The sequence below is a fragment of the Siniperca chuatsi genome, linkage group LG13 (genome assembly GCF_020085105.1).
Source record: "Siniperca chuatsi isolate FFG_IHB_CAS linkage group LG13, ASM2008510v1, whole genome shotgun sequence".
Lineage (NCBI taxonomy): Eukaryota > Metazoa > Chordata > Actinopteri > Centrarchiformes > Sinipercidae > Siniperca > Siniperca chuatsi.
In genome coordinates this window covers 532394-551902 of record NC_058054.1, presented here as the reverse complement: position 1 = coordinate 551902, position 19509 = coordinate 532394, and the positions used below count along the sequence as shown (strand labels likewise).

Below are 19509 nucleotides of genomic sequence, written 5' to 3'. Positions count from 1 at the left end.
AATGGATCGTATTTATTGATTTAATTATGAAGATGATGAAGGTGATACTAATGAAAAACATAGTGACTGAACTCACGAGGAAGAAGATGAAGAATGTGATCTTTGCCCTGATGATGAAATAAATAAATAAACATCTAACAGCTGCATGATTTATGACTCATCATCATCATCATCATCATCATCATCAGTCCCATTCAGGTGTCTGAGCGTGTGCAGAGCCCCTCCCTCCCCGAGACTCACACTGATATATAAAGTAGAAACAGCTCGAGAGTTTCTATTTGGCTGAAGAGACGCAGACAGACAGATCCGAGCTGAGGTGGATGAAGACAGACAGACGGACGATCAGGTAAGAGAACAATTTTTAAAATTTCTATTTATTAAATATCTACAAATCCCTGCAGTATAATTCAATACTCATACAACAACTACTGCTAATGAGATCAAATAAAACTTTATTGATCCCACGCAGGAACGTTAGCATCAAAGATCCAGAGCAGAGAGACAGGTGAGAACAAGATGCAGATAAGTAGAAAATATACACACATAATAAATCAACGTAAGGAAGCTTTATACATTATGTTACTCTCTAAAGTTCAGTTTTATAATAAATACAGATTGAAATATGTATTTGTATTTATGCATAATAAATATAAGCAAGCACACATTCATAGTATGAATAAATAACCACAAATATAATATTACCAAGTGATTTGTTTATATATAAACATGTTTATACACAAGTATATGTCAATAATACATTTATATATAGAAATATGTAATAAATATGAGATAACAGATAATAGAACAACATACAGTGTCATAGATTGATAAGATTATTATAAGGTAGGATAGTGTAGTAGATTTGTATTGTAACAATAATAATATTTAGCCTATTATTATTAGCACTGTAATTATTATATAATACTCTTTATAGCACCTTTATAAGGGCTCATCACTGCTGACACGAGCTGATTTAGCATTGGACAAAAAAAGCTAACACTTTTTTAAAGTTGTTTTGTCAAACTAAATGCACATTTTAAAAACTAAATGCACATTTTAAAAGGAAATGTATATAACGAGGTGTATTGTAATTCATAATTTTATTTTCATGATAAAACACATTATTTATACAGACTTTGTGAAAAGCTGAAACATGTTCCTGAGCTTTTGTTCTCTACAGCTGAACTGGTTATAACATCTGATCAACTCGTTATTTTAACAAAGATGAAGCTCTGGGATTAATAATCCCTCAGACTGTCCTTTCAGGCATCTTGTTTGTGTGTTTTCCTTCAGACTGTAGCTGTGAGTGGAGATGAAGCTGAATGTGTTGTTGTGGGTCGTGGCTCTGATCGGTGCCTTCCTCCCCGCTCTGCTGACTGCCGACCCGTCGACGCTCCCACCGGCCGCCGCCTGCTCCTCCCCCGACCGCTGCTCCTCCGCCTGGGGGAGGAGTTCTCCCTCCGGCTGGGTGGAGGTGGAGGATCCCCCTCTGCTGCTGCTGCTCCAGACCTCCTCTCCTCATCTTCCTCTTCGTCGTCTTTAGCGGTGAACCGGGCTCTGCTGCAGCTCACACAGCGCCTCCTGCAGGCCCGGGCGGAGCAGCAGCAGCAGCAGGAGGTGGAGGAGGAGGAGGAGGAGGAGGAGGAGGCCGGGGAGAAGGGGAAGAGGTCCGACGAGCCTCCCATCTCTCTGGATCTGACTTTCCACCTGCTCAGGGAAGTCCTGGAGATGGCCCGAGCCGAGCAGATCGCCCAGCAGGCCGACAGCAACCGCAAGATGATGGACACCTTCGGAAAATGATCCACAAACTTCTCGCTTCCTCTTCTGCCGCTTCAGCTGACACTTCATCTGCTTTCATCTCTGACTTTTCAACTGACACTTCAATTACTTTCAGTGTCGACATACGAACTGACGCTTCAACTGCCAACAGGGTTTTAATCTGGGGGCTAAAATTTCAACTGCTTTCAGTGCTTAGACATTTACTGACACTTCAGCTGCTTTCACTTTTCACACTGAAAACTGACACTTTACATTTAAACTGCTCATGTAAAGCCCTACACTTAACTGCTTTCAGTGCGTTCAGTAGACACTGACTAATATTTAATCTGGAAGATGAAATGTTGTTTATTCATCAATTCGATTATTCATCAAAAGTAATAAACACCTGAATAAATGCTGAAATTAACAAATGAATAAATAAATAAATAAATACATGTTTAACAAAAATAATAAATAAATGTCAAATTTATTTTTACATTTCGGTCTGTAGAAATGTAGAAATAAAGTTTTTTGATTTACTGAATTACCATAATTTTAAAATTAAATTATGCATTGAATTATTTATCTTTGTATTAATTTCCGTTGTAGTTAATGTCACGCCCGGGAACCAAGTCGGCGGGTGTCGGACCCAAACGCAGATGATCGGGCGGAGTAGGTGCGATATAAATCATTTGATGATGCTCACACAGATTCTGGCAGGCAGCTGATAGAGAGCAGGTAACGGCCCATAACAGGTAAAATCCCAATAATCCAAAAACACAGGCAACGAAGATCAAGACGCTCGACGTGGAAACAAGGACTATCTGACGCAGAACAAAGGAAGCACACAGACTTACACACAGGTGAGGGAAGGATAACTAGACACAGGTGAAACTAATTAGGGCGGCAAACAAAGACAGGAAGTAAAGACACGTGAGGCTGAACACATTACAAAATAAAACAGGAAATCTCTGAACACAAACCCAAAACCATGACAAGTTCAGTATTTCTTTGCACAGCGTTCTGTTTTTTCTATAAGTAAAATATTGAAATAAAAGTGAATTTCTCTTATTTTCACACATTTTACAGTTTATTGTCTCTGCCAGTTGAACCTGTTCACAGTAAATCAAGATTTGTTGAGTCATATGATTCGATGTTGTTCTGGATGTTTTGTTGCGGCTGACAGATGAATCAGTCTAATATCTGAATCTTTTCTTGGTAATAAATCTGTTGGTGTGAGCATCTCGTTATATTTCCAATAAAACTTTTCAAAGTCGCTTCTGCTGCTGCTTCGAACCCAAATTATTGACTGACTCAAACCAGTTTATTATTATTATTATTCTGACTCCGCCCCACACACACCGTCCTGCTGCCCCAAACACTCACTACAGCACCACACGTGGATAAATCCGCCGCTGGAAATAGTCCCCAACAGATGCTCTGTTTCCTCCTGTTGGTCTGATAGAAACTACAGCGAGCAGCTGTTTGAGGAAACTACTGAGCCTTTTTAAACAGGAAACTACAGATCTGTGTTTTTAAAGATCTTCAGCAGGAGCCAATGGGCTCGCAGCTGAGCGCCGCAGACAGGAAGTCAGACGGTGCTGAGAGACGGACCGACATGTTGGTTTGAGTCTGAACATGAGATCTGTTGATGATGATAGAAATAAAGAAAAACACCAGTGTGTGTGTGTGTGTGTGTGTGTGTGAATGCTGCGTTTATATATTTCATATGTAAATCATCAGTCTAGAGAAAAACTTATAGTGGAACTGCTCATCAGGCTTTTAATAGTCTGATATAAAAGATAAATGTACACTAAGTGTTTGTAAACAGAGATCTGAAACTTTCTGATAAATACTGTATTTGCTTCATTACAAAGAGTTGTGTCCAGCTTTTCTTTAAGAGAATTCTGACTATAAATAACAACAGACATTAAATTATTTCCTTTAAGGGAACGACGTGCAGAGGAGCTTAAAGTGTTTTCTCAGCCCTGAGTTGTGCCTGCAGGTCTTCCGCTCAGGAAGCACAGCACCTTTCAACAACAAGGGGCTTCGCATGAGACAGAAAGGCGTTTCGAGAGTATCTAAAAACACTCACATGAATAGGATTTTAGAAAGAGAAACTAAATAAGATGGAAGATGAGACAAATCAAACAATAGAATAAAAGTACAGTGGAAGATATGAATGCATAGTGAAGTGGACTTAATAAAATGCAAACTGAGAAGTTTTAATCCCTGATTCGGAGCAGACCTGCAGTCATCAGTCAGATCTGTGGAGCATAAACTCTGAATGCTGCTTCTCTAGTTTAGTGTGGACTCCATGTAGCCTGAGAGGCAAAACCCAGGGCAGAAGCAGTCACGCCCATCGCTCTGCTGAAAGTCTAATTACTGTGAAGACACAGTGAAGTGAAAGTGTCCCGCAGTTTATCGTCACATGGACAGACAGAAGATTCTGACTTCATTTAGAAGATATTTATTCTCACGAGGTTTAGTTGGTTCTGTATTCAGAACATTTATATTTATTATATATATTATATAAAGTCTGGTGACACTCTGAAATGTTTTGATGATATTCTGTGGATTTAAGGGGAAAGTCTGTGTGTATAGTTGAGTTAAAGTTTAATCTCCATTAGTTTGACTTACTGGCTGCATGTAAACGTCTCTTCACATGTGTCCAGATGTCTCACAGGGGAACATGTAAAAGAACAATGCTAACCTAACATGCTAGCGCTAGTTAGCAACAAAAGCTAACTGGCTTGCTAACTTAGCATGCTCGGCTAGCTTGACTTACCTGGAAGTGATGCTGCGATCCCTCGAAGTTCAGTTCAGTGACGATCAGACGGCGACGTGAACTCGGAAACGAGCGCAGAGTTACTTCAGACGCGAAGTTTTTTATTTTGAAGCTTTTTGTTTTGGAGTTTTTTGAGGAGTTTTTTGTTGTTTTTAGAGTTTTAGTTTTTATTTGCACAGACACACACAGACACACACACACACTCGTACCTCAACACGTTGGGGCTCGAACCCACGGCTCCTCGTTTCCGGTCTGCGACGTTCACCGCTGGACCATCTTCAGCCGGAGGACAGCAGAGACACAAGAAGAAGAAGAGGCCGAAGGAGGAAACCTGACCTTCATCGCTCATGTTCATGTTCACACTCCAACACTACCGATAAAGTTTCACTGATTTGACTGATTTATCTAGAGGTGACGAGTTAAAGAGAGAAGACTTGTTCCCAGCGTGTTCACGTAGAGTCTCGCACGCCACCCGCTCGCTCGGACGGCTCGGCAGCTTCAGGCGCTGAGGAGCAAACTCAGAGGTCGAAGGTTCGAATCCGTCAACAAGTTTCACTTTTATAACTTTTCTACACGAGCTGGAGCTTCAACTTTAACTGAAGGAGGAGCTGAAGTCAGTCAGTCCAGGTGACCTGAGTCCACCTGAGGGTCTGACTCCGCCCACCACACACCTGCACACACAGGTGTGTTCACAGACAGACACACAGGTGTGCGGGGAGGCAGTAGCTCGCTCTGTAGGGACCTGGGTTGGGATCCGGAGGGTTCCGGGTTCCAGTCCGGCACGGACCACGTGGTTCGGAGTGTGGTTCCCAGTCTTCTTTATTATTTCATGTAAATAAATTGAACACAATTAAATGTCATTTAATAAAAAATAAACTAAATTAATAATTGATAAAACCAATTAAAAAGATGATTTATTTATTTATTTGTTCACATTTCATTATATAGACTAAATAATATTAGATTTATTTAACCATAATTAAAAGATGGGACACTATAAATGGGTATAGATAACGGATTGTTTGATAAAAAAAAAGTAAAAGTAAAAATATATATGTATATATATATATATATATATACATATATATATATATATATACATGCAGTCCATCTACCAACTGAAACCAAACTAACTTACAAACTTGTCTCGTACATATTTGACCGTTTTAAGTGAAATATATACAGTGAGTGTTTTAAACTTGGAGGCCACGATAAAACTGTTGCACAGTATAAAGGAAATGATGCGCAGTGTGTTACATGTGTGCCGGATCATTAAAGAAACTCCACTGATTCAGAAAACGTCTTCAGCTGAACGCTACACTGTGATTTAACCGAATGTTGATCAAAGGAGTGTAAAACTGGAAGATTTCTTAATGGAGTCTGGTGTCACCTTCTCTTCACCTGAGAGAAACACAACACAGTTCTGGCTCGAGCTTCGCTTTAAAGAAGAAAACCAGTTTCATAATAAAACAATAATTTATTTGACATTTTAACAGAATATATTTTAATTTGAGAAACAAACTGTGTTTTTGTGAGAATATTGGACTGGTGGAAGAATATGTCACATTAAAAGGAAAAGGTCATTTTGAAATTCCCTCCATTCATGTCCATTAATAAAGACTAACAGACTGTATGTTTCTGCAGTTATTGACATTAAAATCATGTAAAAATTAACTGAAGTCTGGCCAAGAACACGTCTGGGTCTGACTGATCCTGGACTGGTGTCGCTGGTTTCACTTCTGGTTGAGCCAGCTGAAGGAGAAGACGTGTTTGGGTCCGTCTTTGTCCTCCGACTCGTTCTGCTGATCAGACTGAACCTGCGGGGGGGGGGGAGGAGGAAGAGGAGGAGAGGAGGAGGAGGAGGAGGAGGAGGAGGAGGAGGGGAGGGGGGGGGAGGGGGTGAAGAGTAGGAGGAGGGGGGGGAGAATATGTGAAACAATTATGTCACTTAACACATTTCACAATAAATAATTTCAATATTATTCAATTAATTAATGAAATGTGAACAAATAAAAAAGAAACCCATTAATGAGTGGAGGAGCACTTTAATGTCACATTCATGAATTCATGAAGAAGCTTAAACGTATTTTCAAAGGTGTGTGTGTGTGTGTGTGTGTTAATATAGTTCATATATAAATCATCATCTAGAGAATAACTTATGGTGGAACTGCTCATCAGGCTTTTAATAGTCTGATATAAAAGATGAACGTACACTAAGTGTTTGTAAACAGAGATCTGATACTCCGTGTTGCTAAAATGTTTCTGTACCTTCGCCTGGATAATCGAGTGAACGCTGTCTCGGTAGCAGCTGATAAGATTGTCCTTCTTGGAAACAATTAGGAACAAAGAGCTAACGAAGTTTTCACATGAGGCGTGAAAGAAGCCTAAACCTGAACCCCTGAGCATCATGGGTAGTCATGCCAGAACAGTGTAACAACACTGAGGACGCTAAGATTTCCCGGCAGCACCTGAATCCAGCATGTGATGTCATACCTGCGAGGTTGGGTTGGCGGCGGGCGGGGGCAGAGGGGGCGGGGCCTGGCTTGTTAGTGAGGGGGCATAGGCTTTGGTCGGGGACGCGGTGGTGGGCGGAGCCTCTGAGGGTCTCTGAGCGGGCAGAGCTGAGAGCTGAACACCTGCAGGCTGACCAGGAGACAGAGGAGGCTGCTGATTGGCTGAGAGACCTACAGCATGCTGCTGCGGCTCAACTCGACTTCCTGCTGCCGTCCCTCTCACCTCCACTGCTTCATCTTCATCATCTTCATCGTCTTCATCAACTGAAGAGACATCACAGTGTTAATGTGAAAGTAGATCTATGCTAACACATTAACATGTTCAGTGCTAACATATTAGCATACAGTACGCTTAACGACAGTAGTTCAATGCTAAAACTTTAGTGTACACCATACTGAATCATAATAGCTCCATGCTACTACATTAGCTCTATGCTAACACATTAGCAGTCTAACATAAAGCATAAACTATGCTGACTGATAGTAGCTCCATGTGAAAAATAGTACCTCTAAGTAGCTCCATCTGTTAGCATTCTTATAAATTAACATACATGCTAACAAATTAGCATGCTAGCACAATAGCATATTCCATGCTAACATACTAGCATGCTCCATGCTAATGTGTTAACAGCCAACAAACATTAATTTCTATGACAGTAGCTAAAAGCTAATACTTTAGCATGCACTATAGGTCGATAATAGTAGCTCACAGCTAAAATGTTAACAAACATTATATTGAATGACAGTAGCCCCATGCTAACACATTAGCACTAAAACTTAGCATACACGCCACCCACTTATAGTAGTCATAGTATGATATACTGTAGTAGCTTCTATTAACTACTGTATATTATATAAGACACTGACTGATAATAGCCTCCATGCTAACACTTAGCACACAAGTATCTTGTCTGCTAACATCTCAGCATGTATTGACACAGCCAATGATCTCCTGAGTTTATTTGTATGATTTAGATGTCTTGTCTCTGATTGGACGGTCAGATGAAGACTCCCTTACGTTTGATGAAGTCGACGTTCATCAGCGCTCTCCTCTGACGATCAAAGTCAGCCGTGAAGTGCTCCATTTTCTCGTAGCCATGTTGGACTTTATCCAGGTGAGATGTGTCTGTGCCCTCCACGATCCTGACATTGAAACATCAACACTTTAATAACACTTCCTGTTAACGCTGCGGAGAGATTACTATAAAATAACAAGTTATTAAAGACAGATACTTACTTCTGTAGCAGAGGTTTGGTGGTCTGTGGGAGGAGAGATGAGAGTTACAGCTGACATAATAAGTTATTTTCCTTCATACGTGACTATGACTTCAACACTTGATCTCAAACCCTACTGACTGACTGTACTCAGTGATAGTAGTTCAAAGCTAACACATTAGCAAACATTATATAGAGTGATTGTAGCACCATGGTAACACAATAATTGCTGCCTCTATGCTAACACTTTCACCATACACTACATCCAAAGAAAGTAGCTTCATGCTGACACTTACACTACATTGAGTGACTGTATCCATGCTAATACATTAGCACACTAGTACTTTAGCATACACTATGTTGAATGAGAGTACCTCCATGCTAACACTTAACCTTATGCCATACTGACTGATCCTCCATGCTAACACTTAACCTTATGCCATACTGACTGATGCTCCATGCTAACACCTTAAACTCAGCACTCAATAATAGCAGTTCAAAGCTAACACATTAGCAAACATTATATAGAGTGATTGTAGCTCCATGCTAGCACATTAGCACGCTAGCACTTTAGCATCCACTATATTGAGTGATAGTTGCCTGTTTGATTTTAGACTTTTTCGACCTCCCCTCACATATGGGGATCCTACTGTCTTCTGATTGGCTCACAGACCCCCCTCCCTACACGTCTCTCAATCAGAGTAGCTCAGATAGTTAAAGGCTAACTCCTGTGTAGCTGCATAGGATTTAAACATGTGCTGTCTGTAACCATGGTGACGTGTCAGCCAATGACAGCTCTCAGCCAATCACATAAGGGCTGATTATGGTTGCGACTCTCTACTCTTGTTGCCTTTATTTCAAAATAAGAGTGCACTGCAATTCAAGATAACTTTGTCCCAGACTAGTTAATCAAGCTGACTCTGTACGGGACTGTGGGGAAATTATTAGGGGGGTTTCATTATTTCACCTGCAGGAACACGGCCATCTCGGACTCGTCCAGGGTCTGGATGGCGGTCTCCAGCAGCTTGGCAGAATTCTCCAGGTGTTCGGTGTGCTTCCTCTTCAGACCTCTGATGTAGTCGAGTTTCTCCTCCTGCTCAGAGTTGATCCTCAGAGTCATCTCACCTTTCCTCTCCTCCAGCAGAGCGAACAGGTGATCGAACGTCTCGCACACCTTCGACTTCTGTCTGCGGCCGTTCTCCTGAAGACACACATTACCTAAACCTCAGGTAAACCAGGTGTGCAGCAGGTGGAAGTTAAACCTGCTGTAATGTTATATCATCAACTATTAAGTTAGGTTTCAAATATACAAGGTAGAATTTATGTTCATTCTTTCCATATACAATATTCAGTATACAGGGGAACAAACGCGTCTTCAGTGTTTACACAATAAGAACAAATACGATTTAAAAAAGACATAAAACAAGTACAAAGACAGTAAAGTGTGATGAATGAACAGCCATCACACATGTAAAGATGTTCCTCATTTCATTGAAAAAGTAAAAAAGTTCTTACATAAAACAGACAAAATTATACCAGTCGCACTAAAAATAGACAAAAAATGGCAGCAGGAATGTTTTGTGATCAAACAGCTGCTTATCTCCGCCTCCAGCAGCTACAGAGTCACGTGACGCTTCATCAAGAGGCGTGTCAGAGTCACATGATGCTTCGTCAGGAGGCGTGTCAGAGTCACTTGACGCTTCATCAGGAGGCGTGTCAGAGTCACGTGACGCTTCGTCAGGAGGCGTGTCAGAGTCACTTGACGCTTCATCAGGAGGCGTGTCAGAGTCACGTGGACGCCGTCAGGAGGCTGTCAGAGTCACTTGACGCTTCATCAGGAGGCGTGTCAGAGTCACGTGACGCTTCATCAGGAGGCGTGTCAGAGTCACATGACGCTTCGTCAGGAGCCGTGTCAGAGCGACGTGACTCTTCGTCAGGAGGCGTGTCAGAGTCACATGACGCTTCATCAGGAGGCGTGTCAGAGTCACATGACGCTTCATCAGGAGCCGTGTCAGAGCGACGTGACGCTTCGCCAAGAGGCGTGTCAGAGTCACATGACGCTTCCTCAGGAGGCGTGTCAGAGTCACATGACGCTTCGTCAGGAGGCGTGTCAGAGTCACTTGACGCTTCATCAGGAGGCGTGTCAGAGTCACGTGACGCTTCGTCAGGAGGCGTGTCAGAGTCACTTGACGCTTCATCAGGAGGCGTGTCAGAGTCACATGACGCTTCATCAGGAGGCGTGTCAGAGTCACATGACGCTTCGTCAGGAGGCGTGTCAGAGCAACATGACGCTTCATCAGGAGGCGTGTCAGAGTCACATGACGCTCCGTCAGGAGGCGTGTCTGTGTCTCCTGATGGACGTCAGTCCGGTCTTCTCTCTGTCAGCTCTGTGTTTGGTCTCCAGCAGCTGCTGAGGGAAACATCTGGCTCTTTAGCAGCTAGATGCTCCGCTATGTTCAGCAGCTGCTGAGGGAAACATCTGGCTCTTTAGCAGCTAGATGCTCCGCTATGTTCAGCAGCTGCTCTCTGACTGCGTCTGGCTGCTGTTTGCTGCCGAGCAGGAAGCGTTCAGAGGCTTTTTACAGCTTCTTCTTCTGTGGAAGCGACGCTCTGAGAGCTGAGAGCGAACCAGAGCAGCAGACGAACAGCGAGCTGAAAGTCTTTATAAAGGCAAGCGGAGCTGCAGGTTCAGCTGCAGGTTCGGCAGCAGAGACGCGACACGCCGTCACTTCGTGTTAAAAATATTGATCATAGTCGCTCTGAATATAGTTGAGTAAGTAAAGTTATAAAGTGTTGATGTTTGATGAACTCACGTCGACGGCTCTGCAGGTTTCCTCCAGCTGACTGATGATGGCCTGAATCCTCTCATTGTTCCCAACTAACATGGAGATACAGTCGTTCAACTCCGCCTACACACACACACACACACACACACACACACACACACACATTTCAAATGCTTTATACACAACACTAAAACATTTAGAGAGTTCATGTAGATTCTTGGACACTCATTGGTGGAGAGAACTCCTCATGTTTCTGTCTTTCAGAGAAGCTGATTGGTTGGTGTCAGTGCTCCCTCTAGTGGTCAGACAGCCTCACTGAGTCCGATTATCCTTTAACTTGAGAGCCTGCTACCTGACTGCAATATGGTTAACTTAGTTTAATGTACATGTAGCATCTAAATTTACAGTTGGTTGTTAAGAGTTTCCGCTGTAACGTGCTCCTCCTACAGAGACACCACATGGACACAACAAGAGCTGGGATTGGTCAGTTTGGGCTGCTTGTGTTTCTGATGCTGGTGGAGATGTTTGACAGTGAAGACAAGAAACTCACTAACTACTCATTAACTCACTAACTACTCAACAGCTTACTAACTACTCAACAACTTACTAACTACTCAACAACTTACTAACTACTCATTAACTCATTAACTACTCACTAACTACTCACCAACTCACTAACTACTCATTAACTCACTAACTACTCATTAACTCACTAACCACTCAACAACTTACTAACTACTCATTAACTCATTAACTACTCACTAACTACTCACCAACTCACTAACTACTCATTAACTCACTAACTACTCATTAACTCATTAACTACTCACTAACTCACTAACTACTCATTAACTCACTAACTACTCAACAACTTACTAACTACTCATTAACTCATTAACTACTCAATAACTACTCACCAACTCACTAACTACTCATTAACTCACTAACTACTCATTAACTCACTAACTACTCAACAACTTACTAACTACTCATTAACTCACTAACTACTCATTAACTCACTAACTACTTAACAACTTACTAACTACTCATTAACTCACTAACCACTCAACAACTTACTAACTACTCATTAACTCATTAACTACTCACTAACTACTCACCAACTCACTAACTACTCATTAACTCACTAACTACTCATTAACTCATTAACTACTCACTAACTCACTAACTACTCATTAACTCACTAACTACTCATTAACTCACTAACTACTCACACACCCAGAGGTGGAAAAAGTACTGAGATCTTTTATTTCAGTAAAAATACTACCTGTCTGTGGTGTAAACCTGTCTGTGGTATAAACCTGTCTGTGGTATAAACCTGTCTGTGGTGTAAACCTGTCTGTGATGTAAACCTGTCTGTGGTGTAAACCTGTCTGTGGTGATGTGGTATAAACCTGTCTGTGGTGTAAACCTGTCTGTGGTATAAACCTGTCTGTGGTGTAAACCTGTCTGTGGTGATGTGGTATAAACCTGTCTGTGGTGTAAACCTGTCTGTGGTGATGTGGTATAAACCTGTCTGTGGTGTAAACCTGTCTGTGGTGATGTGGTATAAACCTGTCTGTGATATAAACCTGTCTGTGATATAAACCTGTCTGTGGTGATGTGGCATAAACCTGTCTGTGGTGTAAACCTGTCTGTGGTGATGTGGTATAAACCTGTCTGTGGTGTAAACCTGTCTGTGGTATAAACCTGTCTGTGGTGTAAACCTGTCTGTGGTGATGTGGTATAAACCTGTCTGTGGTGTAAACCTGTCTGTGGTGTAAACCTGTCTGTGGTGATGTGGTATAAACCTGTCTGTTGTGTAAACCTGTCTGTGGTGATGTGGTATAAACCTGTCTGTGGTGTAAACCTGTCTGTGGTGATGTGGTATAAACCTGTCTGTGGTGTAAACCTGTCTGTGGTGTAAACCTGTCTGTGGTGATGTGGTATAAACCTGTCTGTGGTGTAAACCTGTCTGTGGTATAAACCTGTCTGTGGTGATGTAGTATAAACCTGTCTGTGATATAAACCTGTCTGTGGTGTAAACCTGTCTGTGGTGTAAACCTGTCTGTGGTGATGTGGTATAAACCTGTCTGTGGTGTAAACCTGTCTGTGGTGTAAACCTGTCTGTGATGATGTGGTATAAACCTGTCTGTGGTGTAAACCTGTCTGTGGTATAAACCTGTCTGTGGTGTAAACCTGTCTGTGGTGATGTGGTATAAACCTGTCTGTGGTGTAAACCTGTCTGTGATGATGTGGTATAAACCTGTCTGTGGTGTAAACCTGTCTGTGGTATAAACCTGTCTGTGGTGTAAACCTGTCTGTGGTGATGTGGTATAAACCTGTCTGTGGTATAAACCTATCTGTGGTGTAAACCTGTCTGTGGTATAAACCTGTCTGTGGTGTAAACCTGTCTGTGGTGATGTGGTATAAACCTGTCTGTGGTGTAAACCTGTCTGTGGTGTAAACCTGTCTGTGGTGATGTGGTATAAACCTGTCTGTGTAAACCTGTCTGTGGTGTGTATAAACCTGTCTGTGGTGATGTGGTATAAACCTGTCTGTGGTGTAAACCTGTCTGTGGTGATGTGGTATAAACCTGTCTGTGGTGTAACCCTGTCTGTGGTGTAAACCTGTCTGTGGTGATGTGGTATAAACCTGTCTGTGGTGTAAACCTGTCTGTGGTGTAAACCTGTCTGTGGTGATGTGGTGTAAACCTGTCTGTGGTGTAAACCTGTCTGTGATGATGCGGTGTGAGACAGCGTCACCTTCTGTGTGTGGAAGACGTTGTCCAGCGGAGCGACTTCACAGTCTTTATGAGCTCCAAAGACTTTACAGAGAGAACAGGTGGGAATGCTGCAGGTGACACAGTAGATGTTGATCTTCTCTTCTTCATGATCCTCACACATCGGCTGATCCTGCTTCTGCTCAGGTTCCGGTCTACTGCTCAGAGAGACAGACAGGCAGGGAGACAGACAGGCAGAGAGACAGACAGAGAGACAGACAGGCAGGGAGACAGACAGGCAGGCAGAGAGAGAGACAGACAGGCAGAGAGACAGACAGGCAGTTGAGATATACATAGACACATATATATAATTTATATTTACAATTATTTATTTCTATTGTGTTTGTGTATGTAAGTATATATAAGTATTTTTATATCACATAAATATTATATTTGTAGTTTTTTGTTAGTATAATATTTGAATTATTGTTGTGTTATGACTGATTATAATTATTATGCATAAATTCAATTCTATATATAGAGATATGTTTCAAATTTACTACGTCTACTTTGATTGAAATATCAGACAACTTTATTAGTTAATTTGACAAGGACAGTGTTCACTGAACAGAAAAAGAAAATACTGTAAATGATTCAGTTTGTCTAGAAGGCAAATTTTTTATTTTTCATTTCAGTTTCATTTTCCAGATGTTAAAAAGATAGATAAGAATATAATAAAACTACATATCGTATACCATGAATATATATAATGTAATAAATATTGTGTACAAGATAGGACAGTATATCTCCACCACTCTAACCCGACAGCTGGAGTGTTTCAGCACCGTTTGTCCCGAACGTGTTTATCAGCCGTCCACAGGAGGCACGTTGCTGAAATAGTCGAGCTGCTGTCTCACTGACCTACATTTAAAAATAGAGCCAGCCAGTCTGAGTGTCACAGCTAACAGCTAACAGCTAACACACACCTGTCACCACCAGAGTCCTGGCCACTGTAAACATCCTGTTGACCTGCAGTCAAACAGTTTCATCTCTGTGTGTTCAGTACATGTTAGCCTAGCTTAGCACAAAGACTGGGAGCAGGGGGAAACTCTAAGCTAACAGAACCTAGAGGCTAATTTTAAGCTAACATGTCCTAGAAGATAAGATAATAAATCTGAAACCCAGCTGTGTGTGAAAACTGAAGACATGTTTATATCACAATTTTGAGGTACTTGTACTTTACTTGAGTATTTCCATTTTCTGCTACTTTTTACTTCTACTGCATTACGTTCATTTGATAACTTTAGTTACTTTGCAGATTCAGATTATTATTACAAAATATAATCAACTAATAAATTAAAAGTATTATTTATAGATGAAGCTGCCCAGCAGGATATAAAGTGATTAACATGAGCTCCACCTTCAGCAGCTGCAGCATTAAAGAGATGAACAGATTAACGCATCAATAATTATAATCCAGTAATATATGTTATATGCTGATCAGACTCAATGAACAGATCTCAGATCAGTTCAGATCAACTCTGTTAAACTGGATTTCTGATGGCTCCTGTTGTGATGTCACATTATCCACCTGTGCAACTAAGCTGTGATGTCATCAGAACTGTAAACAACAACTATCAAAATAAAAACCTGTCCCTTTAACGAGAAAACTGCTGTTTTAGTGTGTGCATACAGGTGTCTGTAAAGGTGTGTACATGTGTTTAAAGGTGTATACAGGTGTGTACAGGTGTGTGTGTGTTACCTGCTGTTTCCCTGTTTGTACATGTCGATGATGTTCTCCACCAGCAGGTTCCTCTGCAGTCCGTACACTCCGTGTCGATCCAGAACCACCTCGTGTCTGCAGGATGGGCAGCGGAAACGACCGCCAGACGTCAGCGTGGAGCTGCTCCTTGTCGATAGGTAGGGATTGGATGCCTGCAGGGGGGCGGGGCATCACACAGGTAGAGGGGTTTTTAACAGGAACACAGACTGAAAATAATTGATTAACTTAAGAGAATCAAAATGAAATAAGTCAAATTCTCTTAAACATTCATGACTTCAGTTTATATAAAGTCTGAATCACACAAAGAGTCTCACACACACACCTGTCACACACACACCTGTCACACACACATACCTGTCACACACACACACATACCTGTCACACACACATACCTGTCACACACACATACCTGTCACACACACACACCTGTCACACACACACATACCTGTCACACACACATACCTGTCACACACACACCTGTCACACACACACCTGTCACACACATACCTGTCACACACACACGCCTGTCACACACACACCTGTCACATACACACATACCTGTCACACACACATACCTGTCACACACACATACCTGTCACACACACGCCTGTCACACACACATACCTGTCACACACACATACCTGTCACACACACACCTGTCACACACACATATACCTGTCACACACACACCTGTCACACACACACACACACACCTGTCACGCACACACACACACACACCTGTCACACACACGCCTGTCACACACACATACGGGTCACACACACATACCTGTCACACACACACCTGTCACACACACGCCTGTCACACACACACCTGTCACACACACACCTGTCACCCACACACACCTGTCACACACACATACCTGTCACACACACATACCTGTCACACACACACCTGTCACACACACGCCTGTCACACACACACCTGTCACACACACACACCTGTCACACAAGCACACACACACCTGTCACACACACACACATACCTGTCACACACACATACCGGTCACACACACACACGGAACATTTATTCATTAATTTTCAAAAATGGAGTTGAAAGAATGATAAACATAAAAATAACTTTATGATAAATTAGTTTACTTTTAGCCAAAGTTAGCTTTTCTTTACTGTCTCAGACGTTTGACTAGAAAGTCTCATCACAAGTTTTTAGTGTTTTTCTCTTCGTGGTGTTTTGAAAAGTAAACAGGAACGTTTCTGTCCATCTGCTCTGATCTGAAGCGTCGACACAAAGTCTGCTGTGTTCAACATATTCAACATAAACAATTTACACAAATACACGGAAAGATCCAACAATGTGTCTGTTAAAAACATCTCGTGTATCATCAGTAGTGGAAAGTAACGGACTACATTTCCTCAAGTGCAATGTTTAGGTACTTGTATTTGCATTTTCTATCCGACAGCTGTAGTTTTCTGATTAAGATTAATACAAAATATAACTAATATTCAACAACAATCAACTAATAAATGATGATGTATTACTTTAACTATACTTTAAGTATATTTTGATGCTTTTGTACTTTTACTTAAGTAAAAGCTGTGAGAACTTCTTCCTCCGCTGGTTCACGCTTTTTCTCTCTGAAACGAATCATTTTACTGAACCTGCTGCAGCTGAAAACAAAGACTCTTATTATGAATACAGAGATGAGCCAGAGTCCTAAAGACCTGCAGACCATCTGATCCTGTTCATATTGGACCCTCTGGTTTAGACCTGGGCACCTGAACACAACATGTCTCCACGATGTTGCGATTACTTGTAGAGTTGATGACCTGTAAAGTAGACTTCTGGGTTTTATCGGGCCGCTGTCCTTTTAAAATAATTAATAAAAATAAATAAATATTCCATTGTTTTGTACTCAAATTCCAGTTTTCATTTGCCCTCAGTAAGAAAACATAAAAAATAAATAAACAAATACGTGGTTCTTCGTTCAGATGTCGAAGTGTCCTTGAACACACCATCAAGGAGATTTTTAAACCCTGCTGGTGTTTCGCAGCTTCACCACGTGATAACAGCAGAACTTTGACCAGAACAATAAAGCTGAGCGCTGCAGGTGGAACTGACACCAACGAACCTCAAACAGCCTGAAAACATCCTGAACTCGTTTCCTGAAGCAGCTTTTAAACCACAAAACTCTCAGCTGAGGTTCAGAGGAAGAAGCTGCTTTCAGGTGCACGGTCTCTTTAAGGCGGGGACGGACCTGTCGTCCTCACCTGCCTGCGTCCTCACCTGGAAGACATCGTTGGCACACTTGCGGCAGAGGTTGTGCTGGCAGGGCAGGATGACCACCGGCTTGGTGAACATCTCCAGGCAGATGGGACAGACGAGCTGCTTCTCCAGACTCTCCATGATGCTGAGCGTCCCGGGGGAGACAGCCGTCACCCGGGCAGAACGGGGGAGGACGCAGGCGTCCCAGAGAATAAACAAAATAAAGAAATGAAGAAGAAGAAGCAGAGAGGAGTGTTGGAGGCCTGAGGACGGCAGAGTGAGCAGCACTCAGTCTGTTTTTAGACAGACAGACGTCAGCCGTTGCCGTGCCGACATGCCCTTATATGTCAAAGGTCAACAGGAGGCATGACAGGGCAGAGGGGGAGGGGGAGGGGGAGGGGGGAGGACAGAGTTTATTAAAGGGACAGTCCACAGTATCACAGCGGGGGGGGAGCTGAGGAGGCTGCAGCACCTCCTGCTGGTCAGAGTGAAACACTGTCCGGGTTAGAAGCGTTAATTAATGGCGTAATAAATGCATAATAAATCATTTATTGATCAAGGCTTTATTGATACGTTATAGGCCATTGATATGAGAAAGTTTTGGTCTGGAGGAGGATTGTTCACAACCTGGCAACCCAAGAGTTGTTCTTATTAAGAAGCAAACGATTTATTATAGATGCTTATACATAACGTCCACGAAGAGACACATCTTTGTATGTGTTGTCACATGTTCTGATGTTACTGAATTCAAATAACAGTTCTACATGTTTCTAGGTGAACTAACGTCATGTTGTTTGTTATTGTTCTGCCTGTAAGTGCTGGAAAACAGGACCAGATATCGCTGTTCCTCACGACGGGGGAGAGAGCTGAAGGCAGGTTTTAGTGACGTTTAGGAGCAATGTGCTGTCTTTGGATGGAAACTCCTCACTGTGTAATAACGTGTTGTGAGTAATGAGCCGGCTCCGATGACGTGAGAAATATCTTCAGATGAACCTTCATTCAGCCACTTGTGAGTTTATTGTTGCTTTATCAGAAGAAAGTTGGATTTAATTCCGTGGAACACGAGTCACAACGGAGACACTCTCTCATTAACTCAACGCGAATATATGTTTTATTAATCTAAAGTTAATGCAACTTGAAATGTTTTTATTTTCAGAACTTATAAACACGAGTTCCTCTGACCTGAAATGATGAGTTGACTGAACAAACTGCTGAGAGTTTTTAAAGGAACATCCGCAGACTTCCCAGCATGCATTGTCTGAGAGTTCAGACTCTCCAGAGACTCTTCTGTTTGTAGCTTGAAGAAAACAGACATGATGGTAACTTCCTGAAAACTGTTAGTGTTGAGCTCAGGCCAGAGCAGTTCCAGGACGGCACGTCTCGGACGCCTACTGAACTGGATAACTGAGGATCACATTTAGGACACGTGGACAAGATGGACGACAATCAGAGTGTGAGTTCTGAATGTGAATCAAGTTGTTTCACGTTAAAAACAATTGGACAGCAGAGTTAACATCAGCCTGCTGACGTGTGAGTATCTAACTATGTCGTATAAAATCTTCGTCCTTGTGTCTTGCCTCTCTCCAACCTTTCAAATATCTCCATCTTTATTTGACCTGATAATGAGATAATTATGCTTTTACTACCCGAGTTGAATTGCTAGACAGAAATAATAGAAGAGATGGAGGAGAAAATCCACCGTCCT

At 42.0% G+C, this 19509-nt stretch overlaps 1 protein-coding gene and 1 pseudogene across 1 annotated transcript; one reads left to right on the top strand and one right to left on the bottom strand.

The window, feature by feature from the left end:
• The first annotated feature begins 1312 nt into the window (after positions 1–1312).
• Positions 1313–2176, top strand: LOC122886889 (annotated as a pseudogene).
• Positions 2177–6003: 3827 nt separating this feature from the next.
• Positions 6004–18129, bottom strand: LOC122886861 (E3 ubiquitin-protein ligase TRIM63-like). The gene is made up of 9 exons (XM_044219628.1): positions 17826–18129; positions 15542–15714; positions 13823–13997; positions 11088–11183; positions 9242–9475; positions 8297–8319; positions 8078–8202; positions 7040–7323; positions 6004–6363 (listed from the first exon to the last, which is right to left on the bottom strand). Exons 1-9 carry the CDS (start codon positions 17943–17945, stop codon positions 6280–6282), a joined length of 1314 nt encoding a protein of 437 aa, XP_044075563.1. The 5' UTR covers positions 17946–18129; the 3' UTR covers positions 6004–6279.
• Positions 18130–19509: the final 1380 nt, after the last annotated feature.